The sequence below is a fragment of the Salvelinus namaycush genome, chromosome 38 (genome assembly GCF_016432855.1).
Source record: "Salvelinus namaycush isolate Seneca chromosome 38, SaNama_1.0, whole genome shotgun sequence".
Classification (NCBI taxonomy): domain Eukaryota; kingdom Metazoa; phylum Chordata; class Actinopteri; order Salmoniformes; family Salmonidae; genus Salvelinus; species Salvelinus namaycush.
Genome location: NC_052344.1, coordinates 23,849,550 through 23,872,752, shown reverse-complemented (window position 1 = coordinate 23,872,752; position 23,203 = coordinate 23,849,550). Strand labels below are relative to the sequence as shown.

The 23,203-nt window shown below is 40.9% G+C and overlaps 1 protein-coding gene across 1 annotated transcript; it reads left to right on the top strand.

Moving 5' to 3' along the window:
* The first annotated feature begins 2,290 nt into the window (after nt 1-2,290).
* LOC120032112 (tetraspanin-8-like) lies at nt 2,291-23,203 on the top strand. The gene is made up of 8 exons (XM_038978054.1): nt 2,291-2,347; nt 10,251-10,311; nt 10,484-10,605; nt 13,103-13,215; nt 15,887-15,953; nt 16,594-16,716; nt 22,691-22,741; nt 23,135-23,203. The coding sequence occupies exons 1-8, from the start codon at nt 2,291-2,293 to the stop codon at nt 23,201-23,203; spliced, it is 663 nt and encodes a 220-aa protein (XP_038833982.1).

The following is a 23,203-nucleotide window of genomic DNA, read 5'->3' as shown; positions in this document are numbered from 1 at the left end:
GTAATTACTAGCGATTGGATACCACGAAAATTGGGGAGAAAATGGGATAAAAATTAAAAAATAAATAAAAAATAAAAAAAAAGAACCAACCAAACTAACCAACAAACAACTTCTTCAGATGACAGTCTTATAACATGTCATTCAATAAATCTATGTTTTGTTCGAAAAATGTGCATATTTCAGGTATAAATCATAGTTTACATTGCCGCTACAATCAAAAATTGCACCGAAAGCAGCCAGAATAATTACAGACACCAACGTCAAATACCTAATTACTCATCATAAAACATTTCTGAAAAATACATAGTGTACAGCAAATGAAAGACAGGCATCTTGTGAATCCAGCCAATATTTCCGATTTCTTAAGTGTTTTACAGCGAAAACACAATATAGCGTTATATTAGCTTACCACAATAGCCAGAAACACAAGCCATTCCCCAGTAGCAAAGGTTAGCGATCGTAACAAACCAGCAAAAGATATATAATTTTTGCCTAACCTTGATATGCTTCATCAGATGACAGTCCTATAACATCAGGTTATACATACACTTATGTTTTGTTCGAAAATGTGCATATTTAGAGCTGAAATCAGTGGTTATACATTGTGCTAACTTAGCTACTTTTTCCCACAACGTCCGGATATTTTTCTGACACTTTTTCTGACACACATATTCTGACCAAATAGCTATTCATAAACATAACTAAAAAATACATGTTGTATAGGAAATGATAGATACATTAGTTCTTAATGAAATCGCCGTGTTAGAATTCTAAAAATAACTTCATTACCACATCCAGTTTACGTTATAGCGAGAGAGTACCCAAACTCTGGGCGCAAACGACTAGTTCACATGTTCGACAGATATATGAAATAGCATCATAAAATGGGTCTTACTTTTGCTGATCTTTCATCAGAATGTTGTACAAGGGGTCTTTTGTCGGGAACAATCGTTGTTTGGATTTAGAACGGCCTTTTTCCCTCTCGATTTAGCAAGCACACTTGCCAAGTGGCACGAATCTCTCCATGTCAACAAACGGAAGAGAACGGAACACGGCAAAACTCCCGAAAAAATGTCAATAATCTGATTAAACTATATTGAAAAAACATACTTTACGATGATATTGTCACATGTATCAAATAAAATCAAAGCCGGAGATATTAGTCGTCCATAACGGCAGCTTTTCAGAAGGCAATTCCAGGTCCATCCTCGCGCCTTCCAGAAAACAGGAAATGGTTGACACGTCATTCCAAGAGGATTTATTCCACTTCAGACCAAGACAAACACTTCATTTCTTCTCTCACAGCCTCTTGACATCCAGGGGAAGGTGTATGACGTGCATGTATACTAATACGTATCATGCCCATTTATAGGCAGGACCTAGAACAGAGCCTCGATTTCAGACTTTCCACTTCCTGGTCAGGAAGTTTGTGCCAAATGAGTTCTGTTTTACTCACAGATATAATTCAAACAGTTTTAGAAACTAGAGAGTGTTTTCTATCCAATAGTAATAGTAATATGCATATTGTACGAGCAAGAATTGAGTACGAGGCCGTTTGAAATGGGCACCTTTTATCTGGCTACTCAATACTGCCCCTGCAGCCCAAACAGGTTAACTACAAACAGAGGAGGATGTTTGCTCTGGGGTTTCACTGTTTAGAAGACTTAGGGTCAGGTTTTCAGAGGATGATGTTTGCTGTGGGGTCTTTATGTAGGAGACTGTTTGTGCCTGGACTGAGTAGTCAGTAACCACACCCACAGCTTTTAAATACGGGCTACAGGGAGGAGACTGTTGGTGACTGGACTGGACTGAGTAGTCAGTAACTACACCCACAGCTTTTAAATACGGGCTAGAGGGAGGGGACTGGTAGGAGCCTGGACTGGACTGAGTAGTCAGTAACCACACCCACAGATTTTAAATACGGGCTAGAGGGAGGGGACTGGTAGGAGACTGTTGGTGACTGGACTGGACTGAGTAGTCAGTAACCACACCCACAGCTTATAAATACGAGCTAGAGGGAGGGGACTGGTAGGAGACTGTTGGTGATTGGACTGAGTAGTCAGTAACCACACCCACTGCTTTTAAATACAGGCTAGAGGGAGGGGACTGTTGGTGACTGGACTGGACTGAGTAGTCAGTAACCACACCCACAGCTTTTAAATACAGGCTTGTGAAAGAACCCTCTCACTCTCACACACGGGCAACACCATTGTGGGTCTGGAACAGAGGAATAGGGATTAACTTAACATTGGTCTGTCACATCACGTCTTTCCTGTCGGAAGGTTAGAAGATGGCTGTGAATAAGCGTATCAAGTACTTGCTCTTCCTCTTCATTCTACTGTTCTGGGTGAGTCCTAATAACCTAAATGCTTTACTTTAACTATAGTGTCCTCGATTGGTTTGATGTGTGTGTGTGTGTGTGTGTGTGTGTGTGTGTGTGTGTGTGTGTGTGTGTGTGTGTGTGTGTGTGTGTGTGTGTGTGTGTGTGTGTGTGTGTGTGTGTGTGTAGTATAGTGATGTGCTTGTTAGTTTAGTGATCAACTAGTAGCCTAGTACACACAGTAATCCATTTAAAATCTGTTTACATGTCTGCTATGGAAATGAGATGACATTCAAATGTCTATGGTAACAATGTGTGATCATCACATGACTAACTTTCATGAAGCCATTGACTCTGACTCTGGAAGGTGTTGTCTTTGCGATGACAGCTTAACAAGCCTTCTCAGTTCCAGGGGTCGTATTCATTAGTGCACTCCGTAGCTAAACGTTTTGCAACATGAAAAATTGCCATTGTTTGCTGAAATTACACTTTACAATAGCTCTCTTGTCGAAGACTATACCCCAGCGTTTACTTTGGAAACAGCCCTCATTGCATTGTGGCACAAAATCAAAGTCGGACTGCATGGAGATGCTTGGGAACATGGGCATGACGGGTGGCCGTATTGTGGGTGTTTCAGGAAGAAGGTGTACATTTGACCTCCATTATCTAGGATGTGACAATGGTAAATAAATCTCTCAATTTTTGCTCATTTTTTGCGCGGTCTTGCAGGCCTTCTCATGCAACTGCAAGTGCATTTGTAAATCATGACCTATCTTGAGTTGGGCTCTGGGATGGTGCAATTGTTGAGAAAGTGAGCTTATGGTTGTGTGGGGGTAAGGGCTGAGTGTGTGTGGGTGTATGTGTATATCCCACAACTGTTGCGAATGAAGGAGTAAAAGATGTTAGGGACAATAGAGGATGATCCACAGCTATATATAATACAAATCGAGGTGAGGGCGATGGAAATGCATTTGGCAATTGATCTACTTCAATTCGGTAAATGGCACTGTGTGCTCTTTTCAAAGGATGGATCCCAGTCGGTTCAGGGCTATGGGATACAGGGGGTCGAGGGTGGTCTGCCGGGCATTGGGATGACAACCCAACTCGAGATGAGGGCTTTTAGCGGGTGGAATAGTAGGGACCAATTGGAGGTTTACTTAGTAGAAATGCAAATATCATGGTACAACTATATAGACACTCAATCATTATGTTACTTTTTAATAGTACATTTACAAAAATATGTTTTGATAAAAATAATTGAAAGTTGTGTCTCATTATGGTAAGTGGTGAAATAAGTATAGCCAGTTACAATTGTAATGGCTTAGCAGATAATAAGAAAAGACGATCAGTATTTACCTGGCTAAAAGAGAAGGATTATAATATCTATTGTTTACAGGAAACCCATTCAACAGTTTTAGATGAAGTTTTGTGGAAAAAGGACTGGGGGGGGCGAGATATATTTCTCCCATGGGCAAAGATATTCAAAACGGGTGATGATATTAACAGTCATTCTGATCCAAATGTGCAAATTGTCATCAAGGTAGATGGATTATTTTAAATATGTTATTGGACCATAAACAGACGTGGCTTATTAACCTATACGGTCCGAATAATGATGATCCAAGCTTCTTTGAAAATATATAAGAATTGATCAACTCTACAAGCAACACTAGACTCTTTTATTATAGTGGGGGATTTTAATACGGTCTTAAATACGTCTATGGACCGGAAAGGAAATCACACTACAAACTATCACCCTCAGGCACTTAAGGAAATCATGAATGTCATGGATATATTGGAATTAGTGGATATATGGAGACTTAAATACCCTGACTTAGTGAGATATACATGGCTGAGGCTTAATCAAGCTAGTTGTCTCGACTACTTTCTTATGCCATTCTCTTTGGCACCAAAAGTTTAAAAAGTGTTGATAGGGGACAGAATGCGGTCGGATCATCACATAATTGGCATATATATTACTCTTACAGAATTTCCACGTGGGCGAGGATATTGGAAATTTAATCGAAGTTACTAGATGATACATTGTTTAGAACTAGGACAGTAGAATTTATAACTGACTTTTTCAGACATAACATAGGTACAGCAGATCCCCTTATTGTATGGGACACTTTAGTGTGCCTTTAGAGGCCATGCAATTCAGTACTCATCTATAAAACAAAAGCAATTTAGATCAAAAGAGTCCATATTAACAAAGGAAATTGAAGGACTAACAGTACAGTTAGATAGCAATAAAAACGGTACCATGGAAGCACAGAATAAGTTAGAGGAAAAACAAAAAGAAATGGAGGAACTTATTCAAGAACGATCCAGTGTAATATATTATAAAAATAAAGCGAACTGGATGGTATATGGGGAAAAATGCACCAAATTATTTTTCAATCTTCAATATAGAAATGCTACTAAAAAAAATGTATTAAAACTTGTTACAAATGATGGAGTCACGCATGATTCACCAAATGATATTTTAAAAGAGGAAGTAAAGTACTTTAAGAATATGTTTTAGTTTCAGGCTCCTCCATCTCCACTAACTGAAACTAATTGTATGGATATCTTTCCTAATAATAACGTAAAATTAACATCTGTACAGAAAGACTCATGTGAAGGCCAAATTACAGAGGAGGAACTGCTTGATGCAATTGGGGCCTTTTAAGGATGGGAAAACTCCAGGGCTATAGGGCATACAAAACTTTTTTTGATATACTCAAAGGACCATTATTAGCTTGTTTTAACCACTCCTATATAAATGATAGATTATCAGACACGCAACAAGAAGGTGTGATATCATTATTACTGAAACAGGACCCAAGTGGTATATATAAAGATCCAGTCCATTTAAAAAATTGGAGACCTCTTACACTTCAGTGTTGTGACGCAAAAATCCTAGCAAAATGCTTGGCGCATAGAATAAAAAAAGTTGTCAGATATTATTCATCCTAATCAGACAGGTTTTTTACATGGACAATACATTGGAGATAATATAAGGCAAGTACTGGAAACAATAGAACACTATATCGGGGACACCAGGCCTGGTTTTCATAGCTGATTTTGAAAAGGCTTTTGATAAAGTACGACTGGAGTTTATATATAAATGCCTAGAATATTTCCATTTTGGGGAATCTCTTATAAAATGGGTTAAAATTATGTATAGTAACCCTAGGTGTAAAATAGTAAATAATGGCTACATCTCAGAAAGTTTAAAACTATCTAGAGGAGTAAAACAAGGTTGTCCACTATCGGCATATCTATTTATTATTGCCATTGAAAAGTTAGCTGTTAAAATTAGATCAAACATTAATATTAAGGGAGTAGAAATCCGTGACTTAAAAACAAAGGTGTCATTGATGATTCATGTTTTCTTTCAGAACCACAACTAGAATCTCTCCATGGCCTCTTAGAGGATCTAGATACCTTTTGCTATCCTCTCTGGATTAAAACCAAATTATGATAAATGTACCATATTACGTATTGGATCACTAAAAAATACACATTTTACATTGCCATGTAGTTTACCAATTAAATGGTCTGACGGAGATGTGGACATACTCGGTATACAAATCCCAAAAGAAAGAAATGATCTCACTCCAATACATTTTTATAGAAAGTTAGCAAAAATAGATAAGATCTTGCTACCATGGAAAGGAAAATACCTGTCTATTTGTGGAAAAATCACCCTGATTAACTCTTTATATCACAGTTGACCTATTTGCTTATGGTTTTGCCTACACCTAGTGACTTGCTTTTTAAATTATATGAACAAAAAATATTCAATTTTATTTGGAACGGCAAGCCAGATAAAATTAAAAGGGCCTATTTATATAACGAATATGAATTCGGAGGGCAGAAATGATTAAATATTAAAGCATTAGACCTCTCACTAAAGGCATTATTCATACAAAAGTTATACTTAAATCCAAACTGGTTCTCTAGTAAATTGGTACGAATGTCTCATCCTATGTTCAAGAAGGGCCTTTTTCCCTTTATTCAGATTACACCTGCTCACTTTCGGTTGTTTGAAAAGGAAATAATCTCCAAAATATCTTAATTTTTTAAACAAGCCTTAGAAAGTTGGTTGCAATTTCAGTTTAATCCACCTGAAAGGACGGAACAAATAGTACAACAAATATTGTGGTTAAATTCAAATATAGTAAATGATTTTAAAAAACTGTATTTATCGAAGATTTTTTTTTAAAGGTATAATTTTTGTGAATGATATCATAAATAGGACTGGTGGAGTTATGTCACACATGCAGCTAACACAGACATATGGAAATGTCTGCTCTACCCAAAATTACAACCAATTAATTGCAGCATTACCACAAAAATGGAAGAGGCAAGTAGAAGGGGAAAAAAGTAAGGAACTTGTATGTTGGCCCTGTATTAAAGAACATAAATGGTTAAAGAAAAGTGTGATAAATAAAAACATATACCAATTTCATTTAAGGACCAAAAAACTGACAGTTGTGCCATATAAATTGCAAAATAGTTGGGAAGAGATTTTCGATGTACCCATTCCGTGGCACATGGTTTATGAATTGATACGCAAAACAACGCCGGATTCAAAACTTCAAATTTTTCAATTTAAATTACTGTACAAAATTCTTGCAACTAATAGAATGTTATATATATGGGGGATACGATCTTCCCAGCTCTGCAGATTCTGCTGTGAGGAGGCAGAGTCATTAGATCATTTATTTTGGTATTGTCCATATGTAGCTCGTTTTTGGTCACAGGTCCAGGAATGGCTGAAGAATTGCAACATTTGCCCAGAACTAACGCTGCAGATAGCAATACTGGGGGATTTGAAAAGCCATAGTCAATCAATCAATAATATAATAATTATTTTAGCAAAAAAAAATATTTTTAATTTACAATCTGTAGAAGCTATGAGAATAGGAAGGTTCAAATCTTTTGTGAAGCATCACAGCACAGTTGAAAAATATATGGCAAATAGAAATCCGAAATGGATGATGTTGGAAGATAGATGGGAAGGGTTGAGTGGAACTGAAGGGTGGGACTAATAACAAGATAAACAATGTAGGGCATACGGGATCTGTGAAATGTGTATAGGTGCGGAGCTTTTGTGAAATAGCACAGTTACAAGTGGAAATCAAACTGGATGGACAACAGAAATAGAGGAAGGACTAAGAACAAACATGAGAGAACTATTGTAAAGTAGACTGTGTCTGTAAAATGTGTATAAGATGTATAAATTGAAGATAAAAGCAGAAGTGTTTATCAGTTTACTCCAATTGGGGGATTGGTGGTTGGGTTTGCGGGGAATAATAATAAAAGTATATTCTTTAAAAAAATATGTATGTCTATATAGGTATGTGTATGTGTATATGTATGCATACGTGTATGGATATACACTGCTCAAAAAAATAAAGGGAACACTTAAACAACACAATGTAACTCCAAGTCAATCACACTTCTGTGAAATCAAACTGTCCACTTAGGAAGCAACACTGATTGACAATAAATTTAACATGCTGTTGTGCAAATGGAATAGACAAAAGGTGGAAATTATAGGCAATTAGTAAGACACCCCCAAAAAAGGAATGGTTCTGCAGGTGGTGACCACAGACCACTTCTCAGTTCCTATGCTTCCTGGCTGATGTTTTGGTCACTTTTGAATGCTGGCGGTGCTTTCACTCTAGTGGTAGCATGAGACGGAGTCTACAACCCACACAAGTGGCTCAGGTAGTGCAGTTCATCCAGGATGGCACATCAATGCGAGCTGTGGCAAAAAGGTTTGCTGTGTCTGTCAGCGTAGTGTCCAGAGCATGGAGGCACTACCAGGAGACAGGCCAGTACATCAGGAGACGTGGAGGAGGCCGTAGGAGGGCAACAACCCAGCAGCAGGACCGCTACCTCCGCCTTTGTGCAAGGAGGTGCACTGCCAGAGCCCTGCAAAATGACCTCCAGCAGGCCAGAAATGTGCATGTATGCTCAAACGGTCAGAAACAGACTCCATGAGGGTGGTATGAGGGCCCGACGTACACAGGTGGGGGTTGTGCTTACAGCCCAACACCGTGCAGGACGTTTGGCATTTGCCAGAGAACACCAAGATTGGCAAATTCGCCACTGGCGCCCTGTGCTCTTCACAGATGAAAGCAGGTTCACACTGAGCACATGAGCACATGTGACAGACGTGACAGAGTCTGGAGACGCCGTGGAGAACGTTCTGCTGCCTGCAACATCCTCCAGCATGACCGGTTTGGCGGTGGGTCAGTCATGGTGTGGGGTGGCATTTCTTTGTGGGGCCGCACAGCCCTCCATGTGCTCGCCAGAGGTAGCCTGACTGCCATTAGGTACCGAGATGAGATCCTCAGACCAATTGTGAGACCATATGCTGACACATGCACATTTGTGGCCTGCTGGAGGTCATTTTGCAGGGCTTTGGCAGTGCACCTCCTTGCACAAAGGCGGAGGTAGCGGTCCTGCTGCTGGGTTGTTGCCCTCCTACGGCCTCCTCCACGTCTCCTGATGTACTGGCCTGTCTCCTGGTAGCGCCTCCATGCTCTGGACACTACGCTGACAGACACAGCAAACCTTTTTGCCACAGCTCGCATTGATGTGCCATCCTGGATGAACTGCACTACCTGAGCCACTTGTGTGGGTTGTAGACTCCGTCTCATGCTACCACTAGAGTGAAAGCACCGCCAGCATTCAAAAGTGACCAAAACATCAGCCAGGAAGCATAGGAACTGAGAAGTGGTCTGTGGTCACCACCTGCAGAACCATTCTTTTTTTGGGGGTGTCTTACTAATTGCCTATAATTTCCACCTTTTGTCTATTCCATTTGCACAACAGCATGTTAAATTTATTGTCAATCAGTGTTGCTTCCTAAGTGGACAGTTTGATTTCACAGAAATGTGATTGACTTGGAGTTACATTGTGTTGTTTAAGTGTTCCCTTTATTTTTTTGAGCAGTGTATATATTTAGCCCAAAAAATATGGGGGATTGGAAATGATGCAGACAATTACATTGATGGAAGCAACATTCTTTCCGCAATATTAAGCTGATCCACTCCTAAAAAAAAAAATACAAATAAAAAAACAGCCCTCATTGCTTATAGCTTAAGTGCTGTGAGGTTTTCTGGTTCCTGTGATTGAGTCACTGGATGCACGGGTGTGGCATGACGAGATGCAAGTCAGGATGTCACAACTTTTACTGCATTGGCATGCCACTCCAGGCCACAAGGGGGGGCTGTGTGGAAATGGGGACTCATATTTGGAGTTAATGTCAATCAGAATCTTTAAAAAAAATAATTTTGAACGGAATCTTTCAATTTTTTGAAAGCCAAAATAATCATCAAATTCATAACATAAAAATGTGGGTATACGTTGTAATCTCTCTAAATAATGAGCGATCATTCATATAGCCCTGCCAATTAACCTGATGTCCACAGGCCCATACTGTGTGAGTATGAAATGCTTTCAAACAAATCATCGATGGCTACTGGAGTCGTTGGGTTGACCGGCTAATTTTTTTCAATCAAATATTCAATATATGTAACCTGTCACTATCAGTTCTGAAACCACGGGAGAACCTCTATTTTCCTGGATTCCTTGCATCCTCTCCCCTCTGGATTTAAGAGGAGAGGATCTGAGGAATCAAGTTCACGCAATTGAGATTCTCCCCTGTGGTCTAGAGTCCACAAAGATTTCCTCATGCGGGGGCTGGATGATGCTGTATCTCCTCCATTGTGGTGGTGGTTCAACTGTAGTTCCTCAGAGTTGCCACCAGATGTACCTAGTGCGTTGTGATTCTTTTTAAATGAATCCACATTCATGTTGAGTTGATATGCAACAAGACCTGGTCATTGAATCCCAGTGACATTGAAATGCACAACTTTCTAAAGTTGATTCTAAATAAAACGCTAATTTCATCTCATTTTTTTTCCAGATCAGTGGCTGCGTCATTCTTGGTTTCTCCATCAACCTCAAAGTGAGCAAGAATGGAAACATTTTAAGGAAATGTCCAGTGTGACACTAAATTAATGCCAACACCATCAAAAGCCGTCTTTACACAGTAAAAATAGCAAATGTATACCCATCACCTTGAAACAAATGCATCCAGTCATATCAACCTATTTAGCAGATATCTACATGTAAAATGACTGTCTGTCCCCCTCCCTCAGATAATGTATGAGGCAGGGCCGTTTGTAGACCTGCAGATAGCTGTTGGTGTCATCATCATGGTACTGGGCTTCCTGGGCTGCTGTGGAGCCATTAAGGAAAACCGCTGCATGCTCATTCTGGTGAGGGGAAACACACACTCCCTTACAATGGCCAACCCTCACATTTACATTTTAATGCTACATTATTATACACTGCATAGGATAATGCTGTCCCAATAGCCAGCCGCTGAAGCGGTTCTAGGTTCTAACCAAACCAGTCTCTTCATATGCAGTGCATTCGAAAAGTATTCAGACCTCTTGACTTTTTCCACATTTCATGTTACAGCCTTATTCAAAAAAGATTAACTTATTTTTTCCCCCTCATCAATCCACACACAGTACCCCATAATGACATCACAATACCCCCTAATGACATCACAATACCCCATATTGACAAAGCAAAAACAGGTTAGACATTTTTGCAATTGTAGAAAAAAAGAATCAGTGTTACATAAGTCTTCAGACCCTTTACGCAGTACCTTGTTGCAGCACCTTTGTCAGCGATTACAACCTTGAGTCTTCTTGGGTATGATGCAAAAAGCTTGGCATACCTGTATTTGTGGAGTTCCTCTCATTCTTCTCTGCAGATCCTCTCAAGCTCTGTCAGGTTGGATGGGGAGCGTCGCTGCACAGCTATTTTCAGGTTTCTCCAGAGATGTTCGATCGGTATCAATTCCAATCTCTGGCTGGGCCACTCAAGGACATTCAGAAACTTGTCCCGAAGCCACTCCTGTGTTGTCTTGGCTGTGTGCTTAGGGTTGTTGTCCTGTTGGAAGGTGAACCTTCGCCCCAGTCTGAGGTCCAGAGCGCTCTGGAGCAGGTTTTCATCAAGGATCTCTCTGTACTTTGCTCCGTTCATCTTTCCCTCAATCCTGACTAGTCTCCAAGTCCCTACCGCTGAAAAACATCCCCAAAGCATGATGCTGCCACCACCGCGCTTCACCGTAGGGATGGTGCCAGATTTCCTCAAGACGTGACTCTTGGCATTCAGGCCAAAGTGGTCAAACTTGGTTTCATCAGACAATAATTGTTCTCATGGTCTGAGAGTTCTTTAGGTGCCTGTTAGCAAACTCCAAGCAGGCTGTCATGTGCCTTTTACTGAGGAGTGGCTTCCGTCTGGACACTCTACCATAAAGGCCTGGTTGGTGGAGTGCTGCAAAGATTGCTGTCATGGGGCGACAGGGTAGCCTAGTGGTTAGAGCGTTGGAGTAGTAACCGAAAGGTTGCAAGTTCAAATCTCCAAGCTGACAAGGTACAAATCTGTCGTTCTGCCCCTGAGCAGGCAGTTAACCCACTGTTCCTAGGCTGTCATTGAAAATAAGAATTTGTTCTTAACTGACTTGCCTAGTTAAATAAAGGTAAAATAAAACAAATTCTGGCAGGTCCTTCAACCTCATGGATTGGTTTTTGCTCTGACATGCACTGTCAACCGTGGGACCTTATATAGACAGGTGTGTTCCTTTCCAAATCATGTCCAATCAATTGAGTTTACCACAGGTGGACTCCAATCAAGTCATAGAAACATCTCAAGGATGATCAATGGAACAGGATGCACCTGAGCTCAATTTCGCGTCTCATAGCAAAGGGTCTGAATACATATGTAAATAAGAATATAATATTTTTTTTTTTAAATGAGCAAAGAATTCTAAACCTGTTTTCTTTTTGCCATAATGGGGTGTTGTATGTAGATGTAACCATGTGGAAAAAGTAAAGGCACTGTACCTACAGACAATCATTTATTTAACTTTTTTATACATGTCAGAGATGGTATGTCTTTTGCAAGAGTGACAGTTACAAGTATAAGATGGTAAGGCTTTTGGTGAGTATAATGGTTTCCCAGGTCACCTATGGGAATAGACTTCTATGGCGTTTTTCACCATTTTTAAACTTGATCAGAATAATCCAGAATCTGTAATCGTCTTTTCTGCTATCCAGGATACAGATCAATCTGGCTGTGTTTCAGCCATTTTTTCCCTCCAGAAAATAATTGGATAGGATCGTTCTGATCCAGATGCCAAAATATCAAGATCACAGAATCCAGATGTTCAGTGCTTTGAACTGGCCCACACCTCGCCATCTAGTGGACAGCTTGGGGTACTACTTCACTATTACAGGGATACGGAGATGAGTAAACTACATGAATGAAAATAAGTCAAATTTAAAATGGAGCCTGCAAATCCCTTATGGTGCCTTCAGAAAGTATTCAAGGGTGGATACTTTTTCAAATGTGATTTCTGTATTTCATTTTCAATAAATGTGCAAATGTTTTCACATTTTTTACTTTGCCATTATGCCGTATTGTGCATAAATGGGTCGGGATCTATTTAATAAATGTTGAATTCAGGCTGTAACACAAAATGTGTAAATATTATTTCGGTATCAAAAATAGCCTCATCACTACATTTGAATCAAAAATCCTTATATGAAGGATCAGACTATAATTTCAGTTTTGAAAAATCCAATTCTAACATTTTAATCTGATATGTTAAATCCAGGTAACTGTTCCCTGGCCTCAATGGGACTAACTGGACAAATAACATGTGGTGGGCATATCATGTGAGCGTTTGTTTTGTTTCAGTTCTTCATCGGGTTGCTCCACATCTTCATCCTCCTGTTGATCGTCGGAATCCTGGGAGCTGTCGGAGAGAAAGAGGTGAGGAGGAAACCCTGGGAGCTGTCGGAGAGAAGAAGGTGAGGAGGAAACCCTGGGAGCTGTCGGAGAGAAGAAGGTGAGGAGGAAACCCTGGGAGCTGTCGGAGAGAAGAAGGTAAGGAGGAAACCCTGGGAGCTGTCGGAGAGAAGAAGGTGAGGAGGAAACCCTGGGAGCTGTCGGAGAGAAGAAGGTGAGGAGGAAACCCTGGGAGCTGTCGGAGAGAAGAAGGTGAGGAGGAAACCCTGGGAGCTGTCGGAGAGAAGAAGGTAAGGAGGAAACCCTGGGAGCTGTCGGAGAGAAGAAGGTGAGGAGGAAACCCTGGGAGCTGTCGGAGAGAAGAAGGTAAGGAGGAAACCCTGGGAGCTGTCAGAGAGAAGAAGGTGAGGAGGAAACCCTGACTAGTTGAATCAGCGTTGTTTCCACATGTTAATGAAAAGACGTTGAACCAACGTGGAAAAGACGTTGAACCAACTTCTTTAGTGAGAGGTCTTTAATATTTAATCATTTCTGCCTTCCAAATTCATATTTAAAATAGGCCCTTTTAATTTTGTCTGGCTTGCCATTCCAAATGAAATGGAATATTTTTTGTTCATATAATTTAAAAAGCAGGTCACTAGGTGTAGGCAAAACCATAAGCAAATAGGTAAACTGTGATATGACAGTTAATCAGGGTGGGTATGACAGTTAATCAGGGTTTTTCCGCAAATAGACAGGTATTTTCCTTTCCATGGTAGCAAGATCTTATCTATTTTTCTAACTTTCTATAAAAATGTATACCGAGTATGTCCACATCTCCGTCAGTGTCACGTCCTGACCATAGTTCTTATGTGTTTTGCTTGTTTTAGTGTTGGTCAGGACGTGAGCTGGGTGGGCATTCTATGTTGTTTGTCTGTTTCTGTGTTCGGCCTAATATGGTTCTCAATCAGAGGCAGCTGTCAATCGTTGTCCCTGATTGAGAATCATATATAGGTGGCTTGTTTTGTGTTGGGGATTTGTGGGTGGTTGTTTCCTGTGTCAGTGTTTGTGCCACACGGGACTGTGACGGTTAGTTTGTTTGTTGTTTTGTATAGTGTCTTGTTTTCGTGTATATTAAATCATGGAAACTTACCACGCTGCACATTGGTCCTCCGATCCTTCTCGCCTCTCCTCGTCCGAGGAGGAGGAAGAGCTAGACTGCCGTTACAGTCAGACCATTTAATTGGTAATTGTATCTAGATCCTCTATGAGGCCGGGGAGAGATTCTAATTCTGGTTTTAAAAGAAACCATGAATCATCAGGGTACAATGACACCTTCGTTTTTAAGCCACGGATTTCTAATCCCGTAATATTATTGTTTGATCTAATTTTAACAGCTAACATTTCGATGGCAATAATAAATAGATATGCCAATAGTGGACAACCTTGTTTTACTCCTCTAGATAGTTTAAAACTTTCTGAGATGTAGCGATTATTTACTATTTTACACCTAAGGTTACTATACATAACTTTAACCCTGTCACGACCGTTGTTCGAGGAAGACCAAGGTGCAGCGTGGTGAGCGGACATACTTTTATTATAATGGTATCGCCAACAAAACAATAAACATAGAAACGGCCGTGAAGCTTAACTTGGGCTATAATGCCACTAACAAAGTCAACTTCCCACAATGACAAAAGGGGAGAAGGCTGCCTAAGTATGATTCCCAAACAGAGACCACGAATGACAGCTGTCCCTGATTGAGAACCATACCCGGCCAACACATAGAAATACATTTACATTTTACATTTAAGTCATTTAGCAGACGCTCTTATCCAGAGCGACTTACAAGTACATACATTCATACTTTTTTGTACTGGCCCCCCGTGGGAATCGAACCCACAACCCTGGCGTTGCAAGCACCATGCTCTACCAACTGAGCCACACGGGACCAAATACAAAAACATAGAAATCAGAACATAGAATGCCCACCCCAAATCACACCCTGACCAAACCAAATAGAGACATAAAAAGGCTCTCTAAGGTCAGGGTGTGACAAATCCATTTTATAAGAGATTCCCCAAAATGGAAAAATTCTAGGCATTTATATATAAACTCCAGTTGTACTTTATCAAAAGCCTTTTCAAAATCAGCTATCAAAACCAGGCCTGGTGTCCCCGATATTTCATAGTATTCTATTGTTTCCAGTACTTGTCTTATATTATCTCCAATGTATCGTCCATGTAAAAAACCTGTCTGATTAGGATGAATATATATAATATCTGACAATACTTTTCTAATTCTACGCGCCAAGCATTTTGCTAGGATTTTTGCATCAAAACACTGAAGTGTAAGAGGTCTCCAATATTTTAAATGGAATGAATCTTTATCTATACCACTTGGGTCATGTTTCAGTAATAATTATATCAGACCTTGTTGTGTGTCTGATAATCTACCATTTATATAGGAGTGGTTAAAACATGCTAATAACGATCCTCTGAGTATATCAAAGAAAGTTGTGTATACTTCCACTGAAATACCATCCAGCCCTGGAGCTTTCCCAGCCTTAAAGGCTTAAATTGCATCAAGAAGGTCCTCGTCTGTAATTTGGCCTTCACATGAGTCTTTCTGTACAGATGTTAATTTTACATTATTATTATTAGGGAAGAAATCAATACAATTTCAATACAATTAGTTTCAGTAAATTGTAAATTGCCTCTTCCTGTCTCAGATGGGGGTGGACAAGACACTGAGGAAGCTGCTACCACTGAGGGACCAGAATCTTGAAGTTCAGACGTACCTGCAGAAACTGCAAGTGGAGGTACCATAGAGATTGATAGATCTTCTTTATACATGTCCAATTATGGTGTCTGAACACACGGGCAACGCCGTTGAGGTACTCGCCATTTTGAAGTAGTACACTTTCTTCCTCACAAGTAAAATGAATTGGCTGATGACCTGTTTGGACATGACTCCAACAGGGCCATCAGAGGTATCAGCCAATGAAGTTGAAAGTCCCCGTCCCCCCCAATTCTAAATGGAGTACTCAATTGCGCTACCCATGCTTTAGGTCACTAGAGTCTTCTATCCATCTCTATGGGAGGTCCCGAGATGAATCACCTGGACATAGGATGCGCCGCAAACGGCACCAATTCCGTATAGTGACCTACTTTTGAGCAGGACCCATAGGGCTTTGGTCCAAAGTAGTGCACTACAAAGGGAATAGGGCTTTGGTCCAAAGTAGTGCACTACAAAGGGAATAGGGCTTTGGTCCAAAGTAGTGCACTACAAAGGGAATGAGGTGCAATTTGGGACGCAGTATTGATGGTCCTGTCTTGAATTTGTGAATAATTATTGGTTTGTTTAGTTGGGTCCAGATTAATTGTTCTAATTCAATCGGCTACGAATGTTATTGGATCATTTTGTCGACAGATGGAAAGGCTAACTCCTTTGTTTTTCAGGCAAAGTGCTGTGGACTGATCAACGGACCCTCTGACTGGGGCTACACTGTCCCCTGCTCTTGTGACTGCGTTGACACCACTCAGGTGTGCCAAAGTGCAGACGGACGCAAAGTGTACTCAACGGTAAGCAGAGAATCACTTATTGTTAATTAAATACTATTTAGAAAATGGTTTTCAAGGAAGATGGCTTTACATGGTATAAAGGAAACAAATCAATGAACGTACACTACATTACCACTACCGCTACACTGCATTATCGCTATATTACCACTACTTCACATTACCACTACCGCTACACTGCATTATCGCTATATTACCACTACTTTACATTACCACTACCGCTACACTGCATTATCTCTATATTACCACTACTTTACATTACCACTACCGCTACACTGCATTATCTCTATATTACCACTACTTTACATTACCACTACCGCTACACTGCATTATCTCTATATTACCACTACTTTACACTACCACTACCGCTACACTGCATTATCGCTATATTACCACTACTTCACATTACCACTACCAACTACATTTTATTTATATTTTTTTATTTCACCTTTATTTAACCAGGTAGGCAAGTTGAGAACAAGTTCTCATTTACAATTGCGACCTGGCCAAGATAAAGCAAAGCAGTTCGACACATACAACAACACAGAGTTACACATGGAGTAAAACAAACATACAGTCAATAATACAGTAGAAAAATAAGTCTATATACAATGTGAGCAAGTGAGGTGAGATAAGGGAGGTAAAGGCAAAAGAAATTCCATGGTGGCGAAGTAAATACAATATAGCAAGTAAAACACTGGAATGGTAGATTTGCAGTGGAAGAATGTGCAAAGGAGAGAGAGAAATAATGGGGTGCAAAGGAGCTAACTAAATAAATAAATACAGTAGGGGGAGAGGTAGTTGTTTGGGCTAAATTATAGATGGGCTATGTACAGGTGCAGTAATCTGTGAGCTGCTCTGACAGCTGGTGCTTAAAGCTAGTGAGGGAAATAAGTGTTTCCAGTTTCAGAGATTTTTGTAGTTCGTTCCAGTCATTGGCAGCAGAGAACTGGAAGGAGAGGCGGCCAAAGGGAGATTTGGTTTTGGGGGTGACCAGAGAGATATACCTGCTGGAGCGCGTGCTACAGGTGGGTGCTGCTATGGTGACCAGCAAGCTGAGATAAGGGGGGACTTTACCTAGCAGGGTCTTGTAGATGATCTGGAGCCAGTGGGTTTGGCGACGAGTATGAAGCGAGGGCCAGCCAACGAGAGCGTACAGGTCGCAGTGGTGGGTAGTATATGGGGCTTTGGTGACAAAACGGATGGCACTGTGATAGACTGCATCCAATTAACTTCTACTTGGTACTCATCCCGGATCCGGGAGCACCCTCATCAGTAAAAAAGCTGACTAGCATAGCCTAGCATAGCGCCACAAGTAAATACTAGCATCTAAATATCATGAAATCACAAGTCCAAGACACCAGATGAAAGATACACATCTTGTGAATCCAGCCATCATTTCCGATTTTTAAAATGTTTTACAGGGAAAACACAATATGTATTTCTATTAGCTAACCACGATAGCAAAAGACCCAACCGCATATTTTCACAATTTTTTTACTGCATAGGTAGCTATCACAAATTCGACCAAATAAAGATATAAATAGTCACTAACCAAGAAACAACTTCATCAGATGACAGTCTTATAACAGATTTATTGTATAGCATATGTTTTGTTCGAAAAATGTGCATATTTCAGGTATAAATCATAGTTTTACATTGCAGCCACCATCACAACTCTCACCAAAGCAGCTAGAATAACTACAGAAACCAACGTGAAATACCTAAATACTCATCATAAAACATTTATGAAAAATACACAGTGTACAGCAAATGAAAGACAAACATCTTGTGAATCCAGCCAATATTTCAGATTTTTTAAGTGTTTTACAGCGAAAACACAATATAGCATTATATTAGCTTACTACAATAGCCTACCACACAACCGCATTCATTCAAGGCACGTTAGCGATAGCGAATAAACCAGCAAAATATATTAATTTTTTCACTAACCTTCTCAAACTTCATCAGATGACAGTCCTATAACATCATATTACACAATACATATATGGTTTGTTCGAAAATGTGCATATTTAGCGGTACAATTCGTGGTTGAACAATGTGAATACTAGCCAAACTGCACAAAATAATCCGGATATATTTCTGACACTCACATCATCTAATCAAATAACTAATCATATACTTTACTAAAAAATACAAGTTGGACAGCAAATGAAAGATACACTAGTTCTTAATGCAACCGCTGTGTTAGATTTTAAAAAATAACCTTATTACGACATACAGCTTACGTTATAGCGAGACAGCGCCCGAAATCTGGGCGGAATATAGTCTAAACATTTTCGACAGAAATACGAAATAATATCATAAATGGTTCCTACTATTTGATGAGCTTCCATCAGAATCTTGTACAAGGTGTCCTTTTTGCAGAATAATCGTTGTTCGGTTGTAGAATGTCGTCTTCATCTGTCGATTTAGCTAACAAAGCTGGCCATGCGGCATGGAAGTGCCCAACTCACCAGAACGCATAACAAACAAAATACCGAAAATCGCAATCAACTGATATAAACTGCTATAAGTCGGTTCAATATAACTAGTTTATGATGTTTTTAACACATATCAAATAAAATCAGAGCCGGAGATATCTAACGTCGATAACGAAAGCTTTTCAGAACGCAATCCAGGTGACCCTTTCGCGCCACGGTGAAGAAAGGAAAGAGTGGTCGCGTCACTCCAACAGGTCTTATTCGGCCTCAGATAGAGCTATACACCCCATTCCAATTCTCCCTGCCTACTGACATCTAGGGGAAGGCGTATGCAGTGCATGTAGACCCATAGATTCCATGCAAATTAATAAACTGACCCTGGAACAGAGCCCTCGATTTCAGATTTCTCACTTCCTGTCAGGAAGTTTGCTGCAAAATGAGTTCTGTTTTACTCACAGATATAATTCAAACGGTTTTAGAAACTAGAGAGTGTTTTCTATCCAATAGTAATAATAATATTCATATTGTACGAGCAAGAATTGAGTACGAGGCCGTTTAATTTGGGAACGATTTTTTACAAAGTGGAAATAGCGTACCCCCTATTGAGAAAAGGTTGTAATTGAGTACGGTATTGGAGGCTATTTTGTAAATGATATCGCCGAAGTCGAGGATCGGTAGGATGGTCAGTTTTACAAGGGTATGTTTGGCAGCATGAGTGAAGGATGCTTTGTTGCGAAATAGGAAGCCAATTCTAGATTTAACTTTGGATTGGAGATGTTTGATGTGAGTCTGGAAGGAGAGTTTACAGTCTAACCAGACACCTAGGTATTTATAGTTGTCCACATATTCTAAGTCAGAACAGTCCAGAGTAGTGATGTTGGACGGGCGGGCAGGTGCAGGCAGCGATCGGTTGAAGAGCATGCATTTAGTTTTACTTGTATTTAAGAGCAACTGGAGGCCACGGAAGGAGAGTTGTATGGCATTGAAGCTCGTCTGGAGGTTAGTTAACACAGTGTCCCAAGAATGGCCAGAAGTATACAGAATGGTGTCGTCTGCATAGAGATGGATCAGAGACTCACCAGCAGCAAGAGCGACATCATTGATGTATACAGAGAAGAGAGTCGGTCCAAGAATTGAACCCTGTGGCACCCCCATAGAGACTGCCAGAGGCCCGGACAACAGGCCCTCGGATTTGACACACTGAACTATATCAGAGAAGTCGTTGGTGAACCAGGCGAGGCAATCATTTGAGAAACCAAGGCTATCGAGTCTGCCGTTGAGGATGTGGTGATTGACAGAGTCGAAAGCCTTGGCCAGGTCAATGAATACGGCTGCACAGTATTATTTCTTATCGATGGCGGTTAGGATATCTTTTAGGACCTTGAGCGTGGCTGAGGTGCACCCATGACCAGCTCTGAAACCAGATTGCATAGCGGAGAAGGTATGGTGGGATTCGAAATGGTCGGTAATCTGTTTGTTGACTTGGCTTTCGAAGACCTTAGAAAGGCAGGGTAGGATAGATATAGGTCTGTAGTCTGTAACACTCTTTGGGTCAAGAGTGTTCCCCCCTTTGAAGAGGGGGATGACCGCAGCTGCATTCCAATCTTTGGGAATCTCAGACGACATGAAAGAGAGGTTGAACAGGCGAGTAATAGGGGTTGCAACAATTTCGGCAGATCATTTTAGAAAGAGAGGGTCCAGATTGTCTAGCCCGGCTGATTTGTTGGGGTCCAGATTTTGCAGCTCTTTCAGAACATCAGCTATCTGGATTTGGGTGAAGGAGAAATGGGGAAGGCTTGGGCGAGTTGCTGTGGGGGGTGCAGTGCTGTTGACCGGGGTAGGGGTAGCCAGGTGGAAAGCATGGCCAGCCGTAGAAAAATGCTTATTGAAATTCTCAATTATAGTGGATTTATCGGTGGTGACAGTGTTTCCTATCTTCAGTGCAGTGGGCAGCTGGGAGGAGGTGTTCTTATTCTCCATGGACTTTACAGTGTCCCAGAACTATTTTGAGTTTGTGTCGCACGAAGCACATTTCTGCTTGAAAAATCTAGCCTTTTCTAACTGCCTGTGTATATTGGTTTCTAGCTTCTCTGAAAAGTTGCATATCACGGGGGCTGTTCGATGCTAATGCAGAATGCCATAGGATGTTTTTGTGTTGGTTAAGGGCAGTCAGGTCTGGAGAGAACCAAGGGCTATATCTGTTCCTGGTTCTAAATTTCTTGAATGGGGCATGCTTATTTAAGATGGTGAGGAAGGCATTTAAAAAAATAACCAGGCATCCTCTACTGACGGGATGAGAGCAATATCCTTCCAGGATACCCCGGCCAGGTCGATTAGAAAGGCCTGCTCGCTGAAGTGTTTCAGGGAACGTTTGACAGTGATGAGTGGAGGTCGTTTGACTGCTGACCCATTACGGATGCAGGCAATGAGGCAGTGATCGCTGAGATCTTGGTTGAAAACAGCAGAGGTGTATTTAGAGGGCAAGTTGGTTAGGATGATATATATGAGGGTGCCCGTGTTTACGGCTTTGGGGTGGTACCTGGTAGGTTCATTGATAATTTGTGTGAGATTGAGGGCATCAAACTTAGATTGTAGGATGGCTGGGGTGTTAAGCATGTTCCAGTTTAGGTCACCTAGCAGCACGAGCTCTGAAGATAGATGGGGGGTAATCAGTTCACATATGGTGTCAGGAGCACAGCTGGGGGCAGAGGGTGGTCTACAGCAGGCGGCAACGGTGAGAGACTTGTTTTTAGAGAGGTGTATTTTTAAAAGTAGAAGTTCAAATTGCTTGGGTACAGACCTAGATAGTAGGACAGAACTCTGCAGGCTATCTTTGCAGTAGATTGCAACACCGCCCCCTTTGGCCATTCTATCTTGTCTGAAAATGTTGTCGTTAGGAATGGAGATTTCAGAATTTTTGGTGGTCTTCCTAAGCCAGGATTCAGACACGGCTAGAACATCCGGGTTGGCAGAGTGTGCTAAAGCAGTGAATAAAACAAACTTAGGGAGGAGGCTTCTAATGTTAACATGCATGAAACCAAGGCTATTACGGTTACAGAAGTCATCAAAAGAGAGCGCCTGAGGAATAGGAGTGGAGCTAGGAACTGCAGGGCCTGGATTCACCTCTACATCACCAGAGGAACAGAGGAGGAGTAGGATAAGGGTACAGCTAAAAGCTATGAGAATTGGTCGTCTAGAACGTCCGAAACAGAGAGTAAAAGGAGGTTTCTGGGGGCGATAAAATAGCTTCAAGGTATAATGTACAGACAAAGGTATGGTAGGATGTGAATACAGTGGAGGTAAACCTAGGTATTGAGTGATGATGAGAGATATTGTCTCTTACATTACAGTACCACTACCAGTACACTACCACTACATTACAGTACCACTACTACATTCCACTACTCTACATCAAAGTCCTATAAACAGAACCTGTACAGGATGATGCAACCGTGAACCGCAAAGTAGCGTCTTCGTACAATTACCTTGACCTGGTGTTCACTATTGTTGACTGTTTGCTTTGTCCTCTGCAGCCTTGTTCCTTCATGGGGAAGCCCGCTGCTTTTAGTAGCGCAGTCTTGATGGTAAGAATCCAAAGTCCAATCTCTATAACAAAGCCTCTATTAATACATTATATTATGCACTGTACTGGTCATATAAATGGAATACATTTGTATTGTTCTAGTCAGTGTTCAGTACTGGTCTGTTTCATCTTCACTAACTCTTTATGGCTGTTGGCATTAAGAAGGATATGTGCAATTCACTCTGTCACTGTTCAATACTTAATGTATCCTGGTCCCAGATCTGTTGGCACCTTCTTGGCAACGCCGATGGCTGTTTGTCATTGCCAATTAACAACCTGCTGGCAAGACTGTACAAATTGATCTGGAACCAGGCTAGACACCACAAACTGATGTGGGAACCGGGCTATAGCCTGGTAGTTAATGGGTTGTGACGTACCTTTTTTTGTGTTTCAGCTCTTTGGAATGGCCTTCACCATGACCCTGTACTGCCAGATTAGGAAGAGGGACGCCAACACTACCTAA

What these genes read in the sequence shown, in the direction of transcription:
- LOC120032112 (XM_038978054.1), top strand. Translation starts at nt 2,291, where the DNA reads ATGGCTGTGAATAAGCGTATCAAGTACTTGCTCTTCCTCTTCATTCTA. An exon ending in GAGCTGTCGGAGAGAAGAAG is followed by an intron (nt 13,216 to 15,886) that starts GTGAGGAGGAAA and finishes CAAGACACTGAG; the next exon opens with GAAGCTGCTACCACTGAGGG. An exon ending in GACGCAAAGTGTACTCAACG is followed by an intron (nt 16,717 to 22,690) that starts GTAAGCAGAGAA and finishes TGTCCTCTGCAG; the next exon opens with CCTTGTTCCTTCATGGGGAA.